The following is a 19344-nucleotide window of genomic DNA, read 5'->3' on the forward strand; positions in this document are numbered from 1 at the left end:
TGAGAAATAATATTGACATAATAAAGATAATAAAGATAATAACAATAATAATAATATTATAATTATTATAATTATTATTATTATTATTAATAATAATAATAATACAATAAATAAACAATGAAAATAAATATGTAGGCCTATCCAATTAATAATAATGATAAATACAAGGATATTATTATTATTATTTTATCTATTTTGGTCTGACAAACCTGTCTTTCTTTTACATATGGCCTATATATTCCACATACCCCTTCAGTTGTTGCTGTAACGTGGATAAACGCAGTAGGCCTAGCTGACTGATTTATGCTGTGTAAACAACAGGATGGCGTGATTTATTACACATGTGTATAATTATTTGAGCAGATCGTAGTGAAAGTAAGCTAATTCTTTAAAGCACCTATTTCAAGTCAGCGACCACATTTTCCATGACTGAATGATTAGAGACCGCAACGGACGTGATTTTATGCTTAATTGTAAGTGACGGATTCGTGGAATTTATAGACCTAAATATATCCCTTGTTGAGCGGTTGTGTTATGATCACTTGATGTTGTGAGTTTAAAATATTTTGCCTAAATGAGGCCCATGCATAGGCATACAAGCTCTATTCTAAGCTTTTGTTTTTCCATATGAAGCCTGGCCCTACTCAATTAATTAGGCTACATAGGCCTACTTCCATACCCTAACTCAAACAATAGGCCAATTTCTGTTTCGCTCAACTTTTTGGTAGGCTATAATTACATTCTTTTCCCGATTAGTCTAAAGTTTATGTTCAGTTAATTCATTTTGTTTGAGGTCCTACCTAACAGTTTGATGGCAATAGCCGACTCAAACACTTTAACGGCTATAAATTAGGTAAAGACTTATGACTAGGCTAAAGGTGCAATGTGTTCTCTGATCCCCACATTTAGACATCTTCGATTGTGTTAGTTGAATGGAGTCAAATGTGTATGGAAACTGTAGCTTAGGTTGAAACGAATAGCCTACTGAATGGAGACTATAATTGACAGCATTTATAGCGAGAGAAAGAAAGAAAAAACAAAAACACCCATGACGCTGCTTGTAGGGATCAAGAGAACTGGAAATTAGGATAAACTATTGCACATATATGTGATCTATAGCTTATGTTCTATTTAGACATAGGACATTTCCTTTAGGCCTATATTGTCTCCTAGTCTCCTCATACAATTTACCTTACCATGACTGTAGGCTATTGATTAGGAGCACTTTAAACTGAAATCTTGTGTGACAGTTCAGCTGATACCTGAAATGTGCACACGTCCAATCTGCATTCCTTCACCTCTTTAGCGTATTACATTTGAGGAACGTTGCTCACATTGTTCATTTATTTTCATTCTGCACATGTTCTGCGTTTAATATCTGGCGACATATGTTTTTAAAGATCCCCGAATAATCCGAGTAATTGATCCACCGCGCTAAAGCCACCATTTTCCCCTCAAGAATTTTCATAAGTGGACGCTCCGCCTACTCACTTAGCAACCGCGGGCACGTAGCAACGGCTAAACCAATGGGCTTTCTCTAAATGGTTCCACCGAATGCGGTTCCTAGGCAACACATGAATTTTTTTGATGACGTCTTTTCTGTGCAGGAGTATTATGGGCTGTCTGGAATTCACTCCGCGAGACAGGAGAAAAAAATATCTAGCGTTCACCACCAAGCTTTAGCTAACGGTAGCTGGATTGAAGTAAACATGGAGCTGTCTGCAGTTGGGGAACGGGTTTTCGCTGCCGAATCTATCATCAAACGGCGAATAAGGAGAGTATGTGAAACACATTTTCCTAACATGCATAATCTATTTTCACGCGCCACTGCTGTTCCCTAACGAAGCGTTCTTTTTCTATTTCTGATGACATGCAGGGTCGAATGGAATACCTTGTGAAATGGAAGGGCTGGTCACCGAAGTAAGTTGCGTTGAATTCAATGCTAGCGAACCTTGCTTCTAAATGGATGTTGCTGGCTGCTAACTGTCGTTCGGTTGCTTGCTAGCTAGGTGGCATCTGCTAGTGACAAAGTCAGCGCAGCACGCTGGCAGTGTTAGCAAGCTAGCTAACGATAGCCCGTATCTATGCTTGCTTTACCAATGTGGTGGAAAATGAACCCCTGTCAATTGTATTTTTCTCCATAGATTTAGCACTTGGGAACCGGAGGAAAATATCTTGGACTCCCGCCTCTTCGTCGCTTTCGAAGAGAGGTAAATTGTATGGATATGGGCCTGTTCATGTTGTACATTCATTGCATGCAATGTTAGCAGCACAGCAAAATAAAATGCATCCGTCAGGCAAGTCGCCTATTGCACTTCGCTCTCTTGATACTCAAAATGGGTGTCTTGCTGTTTCAGGGAGCGCGAAAGGGAACTCTTTGGGCCCAAAAAGAGAGGACCGAAACCGAAGACATTCCTGGTTAAGGTAGCTATGTTGATATGCATGCATGCATTGTTGAAAATAATCCATCCAACACGCAATGATACTGTGGAATCTACTGAATTTTGGGCTGCATGGTTGGACACGATTTCTAGCATGTGGCATGTAAACATACCACAGTCTCCACCCACTATGTATCCACAGGGTCTTCATCTGGTTAATATATAGCTGTTGTTGCACTGACATGTAAATATGCAAGTTTGAAGGATCCACATGTCAAGTTTTCCCATGAGAATCACCTTTTGTGTACCGGTATTAAGGCAAAATAATATTTCGTGCTGGATGTGTATTTGTGGAGGTGTGAATGTGTATTTAGGGAAATTAGTTAGTTAGGCTAGTGCTAATGGACCTCAAATAGTATAATTTAATTTTTTTACGAATTGAACCGAATCATGGTAAATTGGTTGGATTGGCAGGTAGCCAAATTGATCAATACACATGCCAGGTTAATTGTTTACAATTCGAAATGAAGTCAATGTAGGCCTACACGTGTGACATAAAATGTGCTTATAAAAGCGAGGGTTAATCTATTCTGGCGTGCATCGATCATTCGGCAGGGCTAGAAGTTATGACGTTTTGACGTGTAATCATCAGTAAAGCAATCGTTATAGCTAATATCAAAAGTTTGCATGAGATTGGTTTTATAAAGAAATCTTAAAATCTGAAGACGTCATCAAACGAATGCACCAGTCTTTTCAGGAGAGCTGACCATGAAAATTGCTTAATATTTTAGAATGCAGGTTCTCTCCAAGGCCTGTAAATAGCTGTTTTCAAACTGAGCTGAAAAGACATATATAACAAGTAACTATTGTGAAAATATAAAAATGCTAACGAACTGGTGTAGCCTGTAAATTCTTCAGGGGATATTATGCCAAGTGAAGATTTTGTCTACTGTCTTCCTTTATCATTTTGTACATGTATTGTTACAATTTTACTCCTTGTTATAACATTGTTTTGCTAATTGCAAGTGCATATTATTGATTAAGCCATTATAAAGCTGCTGGCATACTCTTATTATATATCTGTAATGACAAATAAAGAGTATCCTCAGCTGACATTTTAAACCGTCTTTATAAAAGAGAACATTATACCCACTGAAATTGGAGAGTGGAAAAACATTGCCCATATTGCCATCGTCAATAGACTACTTTCAATGTTCCATCTTTGTTGTTGATAAGATTTTCCCCAGTTCAAAAGTGGTTCTTCTCTGGTTTCCTTCCCCGTTTAGGCTGAAGCTAAAGCTAAATCCAAATCGTACGAGTTCAGGAGCGAAGCGGTCCGCGGGATACGCGTCACCTACCCGACACCAGAGCCTGTCATCTACCCCCAGAGCCCGAGAGGGGCTGAGGGCCGTGGTCCCCACCATCTTCCCACCCAGCACTGTCAACAGGGGCGAGAGTGTGCGAGTCAGGCCCCTCAGAACCGGTCCGAGAGCACCGTCCACCATTCCTCCAGAGGCCCCCAGGCCCCGATGGCTTTGTGATTGTCCCCAAGAAGAGAGGGCCCAAACCCAAAGCTGCGATTTAAGGACAATCCCTTCAACGCTCCTCCCGCCGCCCCAGAGCCTCCCAAGAGGAGGGCAGAGGAGCAGGCAACATACGGCCCACTCAAACTGGCCAAGCTGGGCCTGTCCGGTGGTGAAGATAGGGGGTCTGAGATGAGGGTGATTAAACTAGCCCACAGGCACCAGGAGGAGCTGGGTGGTTATCCCCACAAGCAGATGAGGCCCGTACCTAGCGGGAGCACACAGCAGCACTACGGCCCAGAAAGGGGCTTGTTGCACTCACACAGAATAGGCTCTGACTCCCAGGCCTGCAGGACTAAAGAGTGCCCCTCAAATTACTTATCCCCTACACACCTAAAGCACCTATCCAAAAAGAACGTGCATCAACCCAGCGAAGAGCTTCCACAGAGGGGGAAGCCTTCCCTCATCGCCAAAATCCCTGTGTCCCGGCTCCTGGGCCAAATGGACGAGGTGACTTGGAAGCCTTGCTTGAACAACGTGGAGAAGGTTCTGGTGACTGATGTGACCACAAACCTTTTGACAGTGACTATCCGTGAGAGTAGCACAGATCAAGGATTCTTCAAAGATAAAAGATGATTTCCTCTCATTTCAATTCTCTTCAGCTCTGTCTCTCTCTGTCAATCCTGTATCAAGTTATTTGGAAAAGTCCTACTTTATAGTGTCATTCATCATTCAGAGTTTTTATGTAATGTATAAAAGCAAATTACAAGATTGTATGTGCAGATGTGTATATATAATATAGTCGGAAGTCTATTAAATGTAATGACCAAATTAAAGGAAGTCCATTGAAGTTATTCACCACCCACAGGCTATTTGAAAGAGTTGCATGCCTTGTGTACAGCATTTACTTCTTTCCAAATAGCTTTTAGTTTTCAACAATCCGCTTTTAAACTAACAATATACTTTGTCAGACAGGCTATATTTATGTCAAGCTAGTACCATTTAAATGTTAGAGGTATAATGTGGGCGCATTTGTAATTTGATTTACGTGTCAATGAGAAAATCAATATGGAGAAATCCTAGGCCAACTATTTGTTCCTGGTCATGCCATTTCAATTTGAGGTGTATTCATTTCAATTTGAGGTGTATTTATTTCAATTTGAGGTGTATTCATTTCAAAGGTTTATCAAGCACTTTTTGGAAGGATTAATAAAAAGTGAATCAAATCTATGTCTTGTTGACATACATGTCCTCTATAAGAGTTTAAATAACCGTTTACAATGCTATAGGCCAGTAGTTGTGCAGATGTAGGTCTTGCTTCCAGATTTGATAAGCTGTTAATAAAAATGGGAAAGGTGCTTGATGTTTATGACGCTGTCTTTGTCGAGGACTATATTGAAATATTATACATAAGGTCTTTACGTTGACATCTGTGTTGGACATATAAATGAAATGCTTTCGATGTAACAGGATGATCACAACCTGATGTCACAGTTTGCTTTTGAGATGCTTTCCAGTAAACTTGTTGCAATTTTCTCTGTTTCTGGTTGTGATGATTTCTTCCAACTGATTTTAAGATTCCAGGTTTGCCTTGGCTGTAAAAAGGACTGATAATTGCAAATGTGCTTTATACAATGCTTAATACAATTACAGGTTTCAGAAATATTTTGGTGACATCTGACATGGGATTTTTTGACTTAGGAAGCTGCTTTAGTTTGCATGTTTCCTGTTGTCCTCATTTCAAAAAGTGTAAAGAATAATGTTTACCATATTTCTGACTTATAGGCCAACCGCAGGAATAGGCTTACCTCTTCTTTGCCGTGGTTCGTAATGACATTTTCTTAGCAATATAGGGTAGTGTCAATTATAGTAGAGAAATAGTATTTCTACCGTTTTCCTATTTTTCATTGAGAGCCGATGAGTGCGTTTTGGCAATGTTCCACAAAGGCCTAGAAAGAGGGGACCTTGGTTTATATATTTTGTAATGATTTAGATTGTTTCAAAACACATCAGAAAGCAACTCCAATCTATTGGCCTATCTGCGTTCATTAAAAGCACAATACTAATTTCACTGTCTTATTTATATTAAAATGACAAAGATTGCTAAAAGAATAAGCTAGTAGGGACTGAGACGGCTGGTAAAGCATTTTAATGAGACCGTTTTTTTAATAGAATTGTATTTAAATGTTATTGTGCTGTTCTCAGAGGTCTTCCTGCAAGCTCTTCACAGAACAAACCGTAGCCTATAATTATTTTAAGTGGTTGACATTGGGCCTACAGGAAGAATTTAATTGTACTATTGCAAAATGATATTGGCCTTAACTTTTTCTAAAATCTTGAATTTATCATAAGCCAATAAAATCCAGCGCTCATCGGTATCTGCGGAATTGACACGCTGGTTATGTGGGGTCACAAGGTAGGTAGACCCATGTTACCAAATAGATCATCAGAGCTATAATAGATTGCCTACGAAATATATAATGTGTTATAACCTGCTGTTACACTTATGTCTGACAGGAATGCATCTGCCAGACAAAAGACTCTGGTCATATTTGTATAGTCTATGGCTTCATTTTAATGATCAATTTGCATGATTGTTGCGTGCTTACTCTGGTGTATTGACTTGGTTGGTTCAGTTGCTTATTTGTAGGCCTATCGGTGCATTCGTTTAGCAGAATCATTCGATGTGGCAGATAATAATTGAACAATATGAATAGATAGGCTACAATGCAATTTCTTCAGATGAAACATACGTTGGGTGTTAGATGTTTCATTGAATCATGGGGATATAATATAATACAATAAAAGTTTCCAACAAATTTGACCAAATGCAATCAATCATCCAAGCAGCCCAAACATCAATAACACATTTCTTAAATTGCATGTAAAATTGTGTGCCGGTTCAGTCGTATATGGCCATATATGTTATCAGCTCAATTATATATTACGCAATGTTAAAAATAAATTGCACAACGTTCACTTCGGAGAATAACAGTTTTTCTTGTCTGCATATATTTACTCCCTTCACATGTCCAGAACAGCGTAGGCGTTTAGCCCAGTGCTCCCGGCCATTCAGTTTAGCTGCGATAAAGTGTTAAATTCCCAAAACTTCAATAGTAACCCCGGGTCATGGCCGACCGCAACACGCGTAACCCCGGGTCAGCGGCGCGGTCAATCTCACATGACCGCCTATGACACATTTATAGTCATTTAGCACACGCTCTTATCCAGAGCGACTTACAGGAGCAATTAGGGTTAAGTGCCTTGCTCAAGGGCACATCGACAGATTTTTCACCTAGTCGGCTCGGGGATTAGAACCAGCGACCTTTCGGTTACTGGCACAATGATCTTAACCACTAAGCTACCTGCCGCTTCGCAGTTTCTCTTTCTTAGTAGTTTTCTATTTCTTAGTAGTTAAAGCTTTTATTTTCTCTAAAGAAGTCTGACCGAAGCCTGTTCAAATTCCTTTAGTAGTGATATTTTATTCAGGAGTCCAATTTCAAAACGGAAGAAAAAAAACACACCATATTTCCAGCATTCTTTTTATTGTATTAGATTATTTATTCAATTATTGTTTTTTAAACATTTTTTACATAATACAATGTATCATTTTTCATAACTATATCTACATATAAACTGATCAAGTGTCCTCTATGATGTTAACATAATTTAACGTTTCCTATAGGCTAATGTTGCTGAAATAAACTGAACATGCACTTATGGCTGGTCTCTACTGATGGCCACTAATGTTCCCTGCTGAGGCTTCATCATGAAATACATGTGATAGAGTTACACTCCTTGCTTCACCCTCATATCATTATCATAGTCATCATTTTCATTGTCGTCATCACAGTCGTCAACATTATTCTTGCCGTCAACGCCTTCCACCACACAGAAAATTGTTCACCTGTAGACAAAAAGAAAGATCTAGGATCAGTTTACCCTACCCCAATTCTAACTATAACCAATCAGGAGGGAAGTACAAAACTGATCAGCATGAAAAGGCAACTTCATCCTATAGGCTAATTATGGGTACTGTACATTGTGTTCAATAGGCACGAAACTGAATAGTGTCCGAAATGGAGTGAAAATATGTACTTTCTGGTACTTTTTTGGTTACACAGCATTTTGCTACCCTGTTCCCTACTGAACATGACCCAGGGGACCCAAGCAGGCATGTTTTATGGTTGTGTCGGACAGACAGGGACCTGGGCTGTGAGGAGTCAAGGCGGGGTCACTGGGGTTTAGACAGGGTGTCCATAGTTCCTGTCACAGCGGGGGTAGCAGTGGGGGTTCAGCCAGTGTTCCAGGTTGGTCTCCTGGGCCCTCTGATCCAGAACCTGCATGTGGAGCAAGTGCTCCTGTACAGGGAGAGAGAGAGAGAGAGAGAGAGAGAGAGAGAGAGAGAGAGAGAGAGAGAGAGAGAGAGGGGGGCAAGAGTCAAAAGAGGGGGGAAGAGAATGTGAGAGAACCATGAATGGGGTGGGCTGTCTTTTTTCTTTTTTTGGAATGAAACGGACCTGGGAAGAAAAATAGTTGACAAGCAGTTTCATTGTATGACTACATATCATCTAAAGTGCTGTTCATTTATCAAGCCATAAGCGGCTCTCATTATCATATCAAAACAGAAGAAATTACAGGGTAACCGTTAAGTGAACAATTTTTTATGGATTCTTATAAGAATGAGCACACCGCTGCAGGTTTATAATTGTGCCCTTTGCACTTCGAACCTTACCCTCATTGGCTCATCGGGGTGGCCGGGCTTCTGCCTCTTGGTCCGCAGAAGTTGCTTAGCATAGCTCTCCTTGATGATTGGGTTTGCATCTGGCGATAGAGAGAGAAAGCATTTACAAGACATCAATATCCCTTCGTTTTCAAAGAGTTGACTGTGCAACATCACTGTTTGCCTACGCAGGTTGGCATTTATTGTCATACGTTTTGCCCTGGAGGCAGCTCTGCAGAGTGGTCACTAGCTGGCACAGCCACAAAGTCATTACAAAGTCATAGTTTTGTCGCACCTGGACTACTGCCCAGCTGTGTGGTCATGTGCGGCAAAGAAGGACAAAGGTAAATTGCAGTTGTTCCAGAACAAAGCAGCATGTATCGCACTTAGATGTACACAGAGGGAAAGTGTCAGTAACATGCATGTCAGTCTCTCCTGGCTCAAAGTTGAGGAGAGATTGACTGCATCACTATTGGTCTTTGTGCAAGGTATTGATGTGTTGAAGGTACTGAACTGTCTGTTCAAGCAGTTGGCACACAGTTCAAACACCGATCTGTACAACACAAGTCATGCAACCAGAGGTCTCTTCACAGTCCCCAGGTCCAGAACAGAGGCTGGGAAACACACAGTATTGAATAGAGCCATGACTACATGGAACTCTCTGCCACCCCAGGTAACTCAAGCTAGCAATAAAACCAGTTTCAAAAAACAGATAAAAGAACACCTTACTGCACAAAGGGAACTGTGAAGTGACACAGCTATGTTATATACAGTGCCTTCGTAACAAAATGTGGAAAAAGTCAAGGGGTCTGAACACTTTCCGAATGCACTGTATATTGTATTGTAATTTGCACTGTACTATGTATTAGACCTATATATTGTGTGTATGTACTGATATATAGGCTATGTGTGATGTTTTACATTTATGTATTTCAGTCCTTGACTAATAATGTTCTGTACTATGTATTATGTCATGTTTCATGTGGACCCCAGGAAGAGTAGCTGATGCTTTTGCAGCGGCTAATGGGGATCCTAATAAATACCAAAATAATATCTGATTTTAAACATAACCTTAACCCTAACCTTAACCACACCGCTAACCCTAACCTTAAATTAAGACATACATTTTTATGATATAGACTATTTTGACATTGCAGCTGGCCCATCTAGCGGAAATTGCTCAGTTCTGCCTACAGGGCAAGATTCATGACAATGAACGTCAACCTTCATTTGGCTACATCTATCTCAAACAAAAATATTGCAACCATTAGTGACATAGGGTACTCTCTGCACAATATACCAAAAACAATATTCTTGTAATTTTCCTGATATCAGACATTATTGTCACACACTTTTCCTCCTGTATCTCTCTGGTTGCTCTTGACTTTTATAACTCAAAACACGACATTAACCTACATTTCCAGACTTGCCATTTCAGTTGCAGCCATTAAACAGGAAGAGAAACTTGCGTTTGATTTCGAACCATCAACAACAACCCCCTCATCACACACCCAGTGTGTGGAGGATATAGGGGAGAAGCTGTGGCTGCTGTTTGTTTGGCTAGTACATGTTGAGCAGTTTACTCTCTAATGTACCAGGCTGAGGGTGCAGATCAACAGCCCCTTGGTCTGCATCCCAAATGGCACCCTATTCCCTATATAGTGCACTGGGCCCTGGTCAAAAGTAGTGCACTATATAGGGAATAGGGTGCTATTTGAGATGCAACCCTGGTCTCATAGAGCTCTGTCCCTGTCTGTCCCCCAGCAGCAGCAGAATACCATCAGGAGGCTGTTTTTTGGTGGAGCAACAAAGTGCCCATTCATTTCCCCCACTCCCCAGGGAGCCAGGGCGGCCCACGGAGCACGTGACCCCCAAAGGCCAACCTGCGAGGGGGTATGAAAATGGATCTGGCTGGCTCTGTCAACAGCGCCAGGCACACACAGCGACGTGGCAAAGCAACACCCAGAGCTCATGCAGGCTTTTTGCAATGATTATGAAACTGCATTGATAAGAGCTTCAAAATGGAAGTACATGATATTGTAATAGGGTGCATATCAATATAGTATTTGAAATGAGCTATATGCATGCAGTTAAAACAACTCTGTCATATTTGTTTTACATGAATTTTTTTTGTGTGTGCTTTCATATTTTCATGCAATGTCTTAATACAAAATAAATGTATTTAGTTTCATATTTACTAGTTACAATGAGGCAACACAATATTTGCTTTTCTGTGCATGACTGAATTGCATTTTTATGTAAGTTTAATTATGCAGCAATTACTTTTCATTACCCATTTAATTATTTGAGCATACAAATTACTGCATTAATTACTGCTTAGCAACGGCATATTCATATTTTATTAAAACAACATTTCTATTGCATTAACATTTAGAAAAAAATGCAAAGATACATTTTTATCAGAGACCTCCAAAAGACTCACAAGTCACCAATAGGTTAATTAATACATTTTTCTAAAGGCAATTTACCTCTTCAAAATTAGCCTACCTGCTGTGTAGATGGTCAATAGGACCAGACAGAGGGAAAATGCCACAAACTTCTTCATCTTGGTCTCAGCTCTCCTGCCCGGCTACTTCTGCACTGAGACCCCGGTCCGTAGGAGGTGAGGGAATTATCCTCTTACGTCACCATCACCTACCCAATGCAAATATCACAAAACTGGGTAACATAACTGTGAAAACATCTGTTTAGTGTCACTGTGCCTGCTGTTCTGGCATGAGACATTTATTTGTATATTTATTTAGCGGTGATTATAGCATGCAATGTACGTGTTTTTCCATCAATTTGAACTTTGACACCATACTCAATTATATTTTTCTTCTAGCATGAACGACATCTGTATCCAGTTGCAGTTTTAGCGTGATGATTTCAACTTTGCAATGCTGATTCTATCCACTAGATGGCGCGCAAAACTAATTTTATACAGAGATAGCATGTCAAGGATTAATGGATGTGGTTTTTCAAAGCCTGTTTTCTGTTTTGTTCTCGGTTTCCCGGAAACTAGGACATGTGCCTTATCGTCCTCGGTCCACACTCTTTTTACGGCACTTCAATACAAAGTGATTTCCGTAGCATGTTAGGAGAGCATTTTCGCTAACCATAACCCTTTTCCTAACCTTAACCTCAGTCTCCTAACCAGCTTCGGTGTCGAAGTGCCGTGAAAAGGGTATAGACCTTGTCACTGTTTGTATTGCAAGATTTTTTTGACAGCTTGTCTTGTTTTTAACAGTCATTCCAGTCAAATGTAATGTAATAAAGTTATTGCTCAACTTCTTTCTATCATCACGTAGAAATGCCCAAATAATGTGTCTGCTTTTCCAAAATATAAGAGTACGGGTAACTTCCTATAGGCCTAGTAGGCCTATCAGTGAATGTAAAGCTCTGTCTGAGTTTATAATATAATTATGTTATGTAGATGTGCCTTGATGCCTTAGTAATGATATTTTAATGTATTGAACGAAAATCTCTACATCTTTCCACTCAACAAACTGTTTTTTAATCTGTTTTTCAGTTGGCAGAGTCAGCTGAGTAGTACGTAAAAACATACGCCATGGTGGCAGTTAGCATATTGGCCAATTAAAACGGACGAGAGTATTGATAACGCGTTCGACATTGCAGCCCGCTTTAAAGGCGAGTCGAAAATGACTGATCTACAAATCACCTTGCAGCATAATAACCATAGAGAATGATAGAGGCCCTCTAGTGGCCAAAATACTATTTAGCATTGGCAGCGCCATTGAGGGCTATCACCATTTTAATGTAGTCAACTGGGTGGGACTTCCAACTTCATTGGCTGATACCATCCTGGTGACCCGGTTGGACATGACTCCAACAGGGTCACCAGGAATCAGCCAATCGGGAAGAAGAAAATGGACTACTTCAAAATGGAGATAGCCTCAATGGCGCTGCCCTTGCTGTCACAGACGCTATAATGGCACAGATACAAAGATGAGTCCTATATCTATCTCTATATAAATAACTACTCAATATCATTTGCAGATCCGTCAGTCAAAATTACCCATGATACAACACGGTTTTGACGCTCTTGAACACGGTCATTAGGTGGAAAGGCTACTGTTTGCAATGGTACATATGTTTTATCGATTAATCTATTGTTTAGTCGTGTTATTGATATAGTAATGAAGCTGTCATGTCAATGCAACCTGTAATATTATAAATGCCTGGGCATGAGTTTCCGTATTATGATATTTTTATTTTTTTTTTACAGACGATGGATTATCAGCTTGTAATGTGGTCATTGCTGGAGAGGTGAGGAGCACATCAGGTGCCCAATAACACTATATCTAACAGGTGGCTAATATTTCAAATGTTGGTGGTCGTCGTCTAGCTACGCATTTTGCAACATTTGTCACGGCAGTCCTTGTTTACAATCTTGCTCGAGCCTTGTTTTGTGCGTTCTTTCATGATGGACGCGCCCTTCGCACCATGTTTATATTTGTGAATTATCGTGATATTCTATGATTTGATTAGTTTATTCGCGTTAATACCAACCACTCTTCCTCGAATGTCTATGGAGGGGGACGAGGGAAACCGCGACCAATCGTCACGGGAAGAGTGGACACTCCTGCTTTTGGACCGCTCTCGCTGTCGTAGTGCCCGTGATCATTACATTGTGGTGCAGTGCCCAACGCTCCAAACGGAAAATACACATGAAAGACTTCTTCCGCAAGAGCAAGCACGGTTGGCACTGCACCGATCTGTTCAACAAGCCCACCTACTGCTGTGTATGCCAACAACACATTCTACAAGGGGCGTTCTGCGACTGCTGCGGAGTGTGCGCTGACGAGACATGCCTGCGTCGGGCCGACCGGAGCCTTGTGTGCAAAGAGATTATGGCGCCGTCCCAAACGGATGGGACAATGGAGCACCGCTGGGTCCGGGGAAACGTCCCTCTCTGCAGTGTCTGCGCGGTCTGCAAGGAGCAATGCGGGAACCAACCGAAGCTGTGTGACTTTAGGTAATATTATTTTGCTTCTAGGCTGTCATTTGTGTGTGAGTTTCTATCTGACACATGAATCAGAATGAAGCCCAGGGGGATGCAAAGGCGTTAACTTTTATGTCTATGGTTCTGTCACAAAAGGCAGAGAAAGGGTGCTATTTGTAATTTTTCAATCATGGGGGAAGCTGAAATTGCATTATTTGCAAATTGACAGGAATTAATAATGACCTCTTTCACTTACAATTCTTAACCAGCACTCTATCCATCTTTTGCCTTGACATTACAGTTAGCGCCACATAAATTGTGCTTGATCCACTGATGGGTGTGTGTTTGGCCCTTGGCAGGTGTGTGTGGTGTCAGACCATGGTGCACGACGACTGCAAGCCCAGCCTGTCAGACGGGGAGCGCTGTGAGCTGGGCGAGTTCCGCAGCCTCATCATCCCCCCTCACTACCTCCACAATGTCAATAAGCTCCGCCGCAGGCACCCCGATGAGTACAGCAAGGTCAGAGGTCACACCCAGGGAGGGGTCAGTGTCTGGGGTTTAGGGTGTCCCAAATGGTGGATCGGGACCGACTGTTTGGTTGCATTACTAGCAACAGCCAGTGCCTCTTGAGTCAGGTTAGAAGACTGGGTTGTGGCTTGAAACAGGTTTTGTTTACTTTAATTTTAACTGTGTGTGTGTGTATGTCTAGCTGGCGTCTGCCTGCGGGAGTGGCTGGACTCCAGTGCTGGTCCTGGCCAACACTCGCAGTGGGAACAACATGGGGGAGGCTCTGCTTGGAGAATTCCGCACCATCCTCAACCCTGTCCAGGTCAGTCAGTCCTCTGTGTAGCGTCCTGTAGGAGCATATTATGGAATTATTAAGATGTCTAGGTCAAATTGAACTAGCCCCCAATTGGCACTCTTTCAAGTTAAAGTGATTGTGGAGGTGGCGCGGTGATGGTGGGATGCATAAACATCTCCTCCCTCCCCTCCCATCCACCGTTTCCCTTTTGTTTCCTCCCATATCATCCCTTTTCTGTCTGCTATCCTCTCCTTTCTCCTCTCCTCCTTTCTCCTTCCTCCCCTCCTTTCTCCTCTCCTCTCCTCCTTTCTCCCTCCTCCCTCCTTTCTCCTCTCCTCTCCTCTCTCAGGTGTTTGACCTGTCGGAGCTGCCTCCCTCCAAGGCCCTGCAGCTGTGCACCCTGCTGCCTCCAGGCAGTGTGAGGGTGCTGGTGTGTGGGGGGGACGGCACCGTGGGCTGGGTGCTGGATGCCATCGACACCATGAAGCTCAAGGTAAAGGACTGTGTGTGTGTATGTGTGTGTGTTTACATGTGTAACATGACAGTGGCGGGCGCAGACGAGAGTCGTGCAGCTCTGTGCCAAAATACTGTCGTAACTGCTATTGTTGGTTGTTATTGAATAAGACGTCTATAGATGGCGTGCGTGTTTTTAACGGAGTTGAGAACGTACCATACTCACTCCACAGCTAGCTTGAAATGTTGCCGATGGAGCTATCGCATTAGATCTTTTTCGATAGCTCAAACGGGTGGTACGTTGTCAAGAAGGGCGGTCACGTGTGTTTGCGAGCAGAGGATCACTGGTTCAAGCCCGGTATGGGGACAGGGACAGTGGAGGAAGCTATACTGTTAGCAGCACACTGATGTCGGTTTCACATGCGTGTGTGTGCTTACGTGCGTGTGTGTGTGTGTATTGGTCTCCAGGGCCACGACCAGTTCATCCCCAGGGTGATGATTCTGCCCACTGGGTACGGGGAACGACCTGTCCAATTCCCTGGGCTGGGGGTCGGGCTACGCCGGGGAGATCCCTGTGGAGCAGGTGCTAAGGAATGTCCTTGAAGCAGAGGTGGTCAAGATGGACAGGTCAGTGGCGAGCCAGAGGGAGTTGTGTAGCCTATTGTGCTAATGCTACAATGCTATGTAGCCCAAGTAATGTAGCCTTCTGTGCTAATGCTACGAAGCGAAAGTCCTGTAGCCTCCTGTGCTAATGCTACGAAGCTCAAGTAACGCCTTCTAATAGTACGAAATCCAAGTCCTGTAGCCTTCTGTGCTAATGCTACAAAGCTCATGTAACGTAGCCTTCTGTGCTAATGCTGCAAAGCTCAATATCCCTAGTTCCATTTGTGTTGTAACATGGTTGTAAATGATCCAGTATGACATTTTTATATTCATTTTCCTAACAGGTGGAAAGTTCAGGTAGCCTCAAAGGGACTCTACTTTCGTAAGCCAAAGGTGAGTTGCATTTCACCCTCTCTAGCTAGCCTCTTTTGATCTTGTCCATTTTGCCCTGCATTTTGATATGATTCTGTAACACATGTTGTATATATTCAGTGTGTGGCCCATACAGGAATTACACCTATAACTCTGGTGTTGCCACTGCCAGAACCATGTTCCAACCATGTGATCTCCATGGGGCTGTCCCAGGAAGCTAGATCAATGAGTATGCCAGCTAACTGTCCGAAATTGCTTGAAATAACTTATTTTGTAAGAAAAAGGACTTAAAATAGACAAGGTATAATTGACTCGACAAACAACAACCAATATACAAATTTAGCGTTCTTAATTAACCAGAAAAACAAGTTGCATGGTTGTTTATCAAAGTTGGCTGGTTAACTTAATACTCCTGCTTTCTGGAATAGCCTACATGATTGATTATTCACTGTTTATAACCATTGATTTGATCACTAAAGGACCTCATAAGTCGTGTGTGTACTACTTTCATCAGGTCCTGACCATGAATAACTATTTCTCAGTGGGGCCGGATGCTCTGATGGCGCTCAACTTCCACAACCACCGTGAGAAAGACCCCCTCCTTCTTCTCCAGTCGCATCATCAACAAGGTCAGAGTTGGCCAAAGACATATCTGAAAATATTAACAAACATATGCAAATTACTTCACGTGGTTGAATTTACATACAGTATGAGAGGAAATATACAGGATGGTTGCTTGAGTGTAATGGTCTACACATCAATTTGGAAAAAATGCTTTAATGCTACTTTTCTCACTTAGTCAAATACATTTGAAAATGCTTTTACTTACTGAATATTAATTATGTGGTTAGTTGTTCTATAAATGGCTGATTCGGAATAGTCTAGGAGTGGTTGTTTGGGTGAAAATGTAAAAAATATTTAATTTGTTCAAACATGTCCTTTGTCCATATTGCTTTCCCCTTTAGAATAGTCAAACTGTTGCCTTTCCTTCTAGGCTGTATATTTCATGTATGGCACCAAAGATTGCTTAGTTCAAGAATGCAAAGACCTGGATAAGAGGATTGAGGTAATGCACGCACGCAAACACACACAAACAACACGCACGCAAACACACACACACGCACACAGACACACACAGTGGCCTCAGGGAATGACCTCATGTCTATTGTGCACTCTTTCACCTCTATGCCTCTGGAAGAATGTAATAGAATGTTCCATTGCCTTGGTAAATGTCACAAACTTAAAATGAACTCAAGCATTCTTTGTGCGTTGTGTAATCCTTGGATGCCTCCTTGAACTAGCTGATACTCATATCATTTAATAATATTGTGTGTGACCGTGTGTGTGTGTGTGTGCTCGTGTGTGTGTGTGCCCGTGTGTGTGCCCGTGTGCCCGTGTGTGTGCTCCCACAGTTGGAGCTGGATGGAGAGAGGGTGGCCCTGCCCAGTCTGGAGGGCATCATCGTGTGTAACATCGGCTACTGGGGCGGAGGCTGTCGTCTGTGGGAGGGCATGGGGGACGAGCCCTACCCCCCTACACGGTGAGCACCACTGGGTCACACAGAAACAATAAAGGCTTCATAAGCCCTACCATCAGACAGACTGTCCATTGAAAAGTTGTTTGTGTATTATCACTGAAAGCTAAAGATCACTTTGTCCTTTTTTGTGAAGCCTTCATAAACTCCATATTAGGCCTTTAGAGATGCTTCAGAAGTCATTCATAAGCAAATGTCATGCTATCTAAAGGGTGATTTGTGAAGCATATATCTAGGCCTTATGAAACCTTTATGAATGCTCTATAAAGCTTTTCTGAGTTGTTATTTCTAAGTGTTTTTCTCCTGTCCTCTATCTCAGGCTGGATGACGGGCTGCTGGAGGTGGTGGGTGTGTTTGGCTCCTTCCACTGTGCTCAGATCCAAGTCAAGATGGCCAACCCGGTGAGGCTGGGCCAGGCCCACACAGTCAGGGTGAGGTTACAACACCATTCCATCACCACCACTTGCTGTTTATCTCCACAGTGTGAGGGGACAGCAGTGGTCTACTGGACACATTTGTGTCTGGTGTATTCTGTGTTTCCTTCCTGGTTCTGTCATTTTTGACCTTAGCTGAATAGATGGAGTACCAGTTTGGAATGGCCATATTTTCTAAGTAATGGAGTAATTTGCTAGTTTTGTCTTAAATGTGGTTAGTTCATGTCAATGTACTTAAAATATGCTTTTACTGTGCTCATCACTGTTCAGCTCTCCTCCACCCACCTCTCACCGCTTTCCTTCTTCACTTTTCTCCACCCATCTCTCTTACCACCTCTCCCTTCCTATCTCTCTGTAGCTGGTGCTGAAGACGTCCCGGATGCCCATGCAGGTGGACGGGGAGCCGTGGGCCCAGGGCCCGTGCACCATCACCATCACCCACAAGACCCAGGCCTTCATGCTCTACCACAGCGCCGAGCAGACGGACGACGACGACGACGAATCCAGCACCTCCGAGGCTGAGAGCTCCGCCCCCCATGACTCTCCTAAGCCAGCAGGTCCCGCCTCTGCTCGTGCCTGAGCCCCCAAGTTCCACCTCCTCAATGTTTCTTCCATACCCCTCCTTTGTTCGTTATGGTAAATGCTTATGACATATGCCACGCTTGCGCACTCCCCAGATGTTATAAGCCAGAGCTCAGACATATTCCCGCCTCGTGGTGAAGGTGGGAGGGAAAGGAAGGAGGGAGATGTTTCAGTGGAGGATGGGCTGTATATTTGCACTGATCCCTTGTGCCATAGTTATAGCAGTTCTATAGTATTAATAGTTTGGCAGTGTTTCCCAACATGGACCCGTGTGTCCCTGACTCAGGAGGAAGCATTGGCCTCGACACACTGACTCCTATGATAGAATATATATTTGTAAGTCAGTCACTGGACATTTTGTTTTGTTTACTCTATTTCATGATGATGCACTGTTACTGCCTTGTTGGCCAAATCCCCTATTACATGTGCTGTATTGGACAGACACTAGTTAGTGGTTACTAAGTCTTAAGAAAATGTTACTTGACTATATTTCTTAAAATGAGTTTATTAGGACACGTAGTCAACCATTCCTAGTGAAATACTGTTGAAGTCGGAAGTTTACATACACCTTAGACAAATACATTTAAACTCAGTCTTGACATTTAATCCTAGTACAAATTCCCTGTCTTAGGTCAGTTAGGATCACCACTTTATTTTAAGAATGTGAAATGTCAGAATAATAGTAGAGAGAATGATTTATTTCAGCTTTTATTTCTTTCATCACATTAGTATTTGGTAGCATGGCCTTCAAATTGTTTAACTTGCGTCAAACGTATCGGGTAGCCTTCCACAAGCTTCCCACAATAAGTTGGGTGAATCTTGGCCCATTCCTTCTGTCAGAGCTGGTGTAACTGAGTTAGGTTTGTAGGCCTCCTTGCTCGCACACGCTTTTCAGTTCTGCCCACACATTTTCTATAGGATTGATGTCCGGCCTTTGTGATGGCCACTCCAATACTTTGACTTTGTTGTCC

At 42.3% G+C, this 19344-nt stretch overlaps 3 protein-coding genes across 3 annotated transcripts; 2 read left to right on the plus strand and 1 right to left on the minus strand.

The window, feature by feature from the left end:
- Positions 1-1617: 1617 nt before the first annotated feature.
- Positions 1618-5439, plus strand: cbx8b (chromobox homolog 8b). Its single transcript, XM_041838953.2, is given in 8 exon segments — positions 1618-1778; positions 1877-1920; positions 2145-2210; positions 2358-2424; positions 3668-3760; positions 3762-3905; positions 3907-3953; positions 3955-5439. Coding segments are annotated over 8 exon segments (1116 nt in total). The 5' UTR covers positions 1618-1709; the 3' UTR covers positions 4541-5439.
- A 1993-nt stretch (positions 5440-7432) lies between these two features.
- cunh17orf67 (chromosome unknown C17orf67 homolog) lies at positions 7433-11226 on the minus strand. The gene is made up of 4 exons (XM_041875228.2): positions 11136-11226; positions 8640-8728; positions 8113-8265; positions 7433-7811 (listed from the first exon to the last, which is right to left on the minus strand). The coding sequence occupies exons 1-3, from the start codon at positions 11191-11193 to the stop codon at positions 8149-8151; spliced, it is 264 nt and encodes an 87-aa protein (XP_041731162.2). The 5' UTR covers positions 11194-11226; the 3' UTR covers positions 7433-7811; positions 8113-8148.
- Positions 11147-18981, plus strand: dgke (diacylglycerol kinase, epsilon). Its single transcript, XM_041875227.2, is given in 15 exon segments — positions 11147-11241; positions 13161-13239; positions 13241-13626; positions 13953-14112; positions 14303-14422; positions 14745-14888; positions 15317-15352; positions 15354-15475; positions 15796-15844; positions 16338-16412; positions 16414-16452; positions 16818-16889; positions 17236-17363; positions 17677-17788; positions 18150-18981. Coding segments are annotated over 15 exon segments (1839 nt in total). The 3' UTR covers positions 18372-18981.
- Positions 18982-19344: the final 363 nt, after the last annotated feature.

This window comes from Coregonus clupeaformis, unplaced genomic scaffold (assembly GCF_020615455.1).
Source record: "Coregonus clupeaformis isolate EN_2021a unplaced genomic scaffold, ASM2061545v1 scaf2154, whole genome shotgun sequence".
Classification (NCBI taxonomy): Eukaryota; Metazoa; Chordata; class Actinopteri; order Salmoniformes; family Salmonidae; genus Coregonus; species Coregonus clupeaformis.

What these genes read in the sequence shown, in the direction of transcription:
- cunh17orf67 (XM_041875228.2), bottom strand. Translation starts at nt 11,193, where the DNA reads ATGAAGAAGTTTGTGGCATTTTCCCTCTGTCTGGTCCTATTGACCATC. An exon ending in ATTGACCATCTACACAGCAG is followed by an intron (nt 8,729 to 11,135) that starts GTAGGCTAATTT and finishes CTCTATCGCCAG; the next exon opens with ATGCAAACCCAATCATCAAG. An exon ending in ACCCCGATGAGCCAATGAGG is followed by an intron (nt 8,266 to 8,639) that starts GTAAGGTTCGAA and finishes CTCCCTGTACAG; the next exon opens with GAGCACTTGCTCCACATGCA.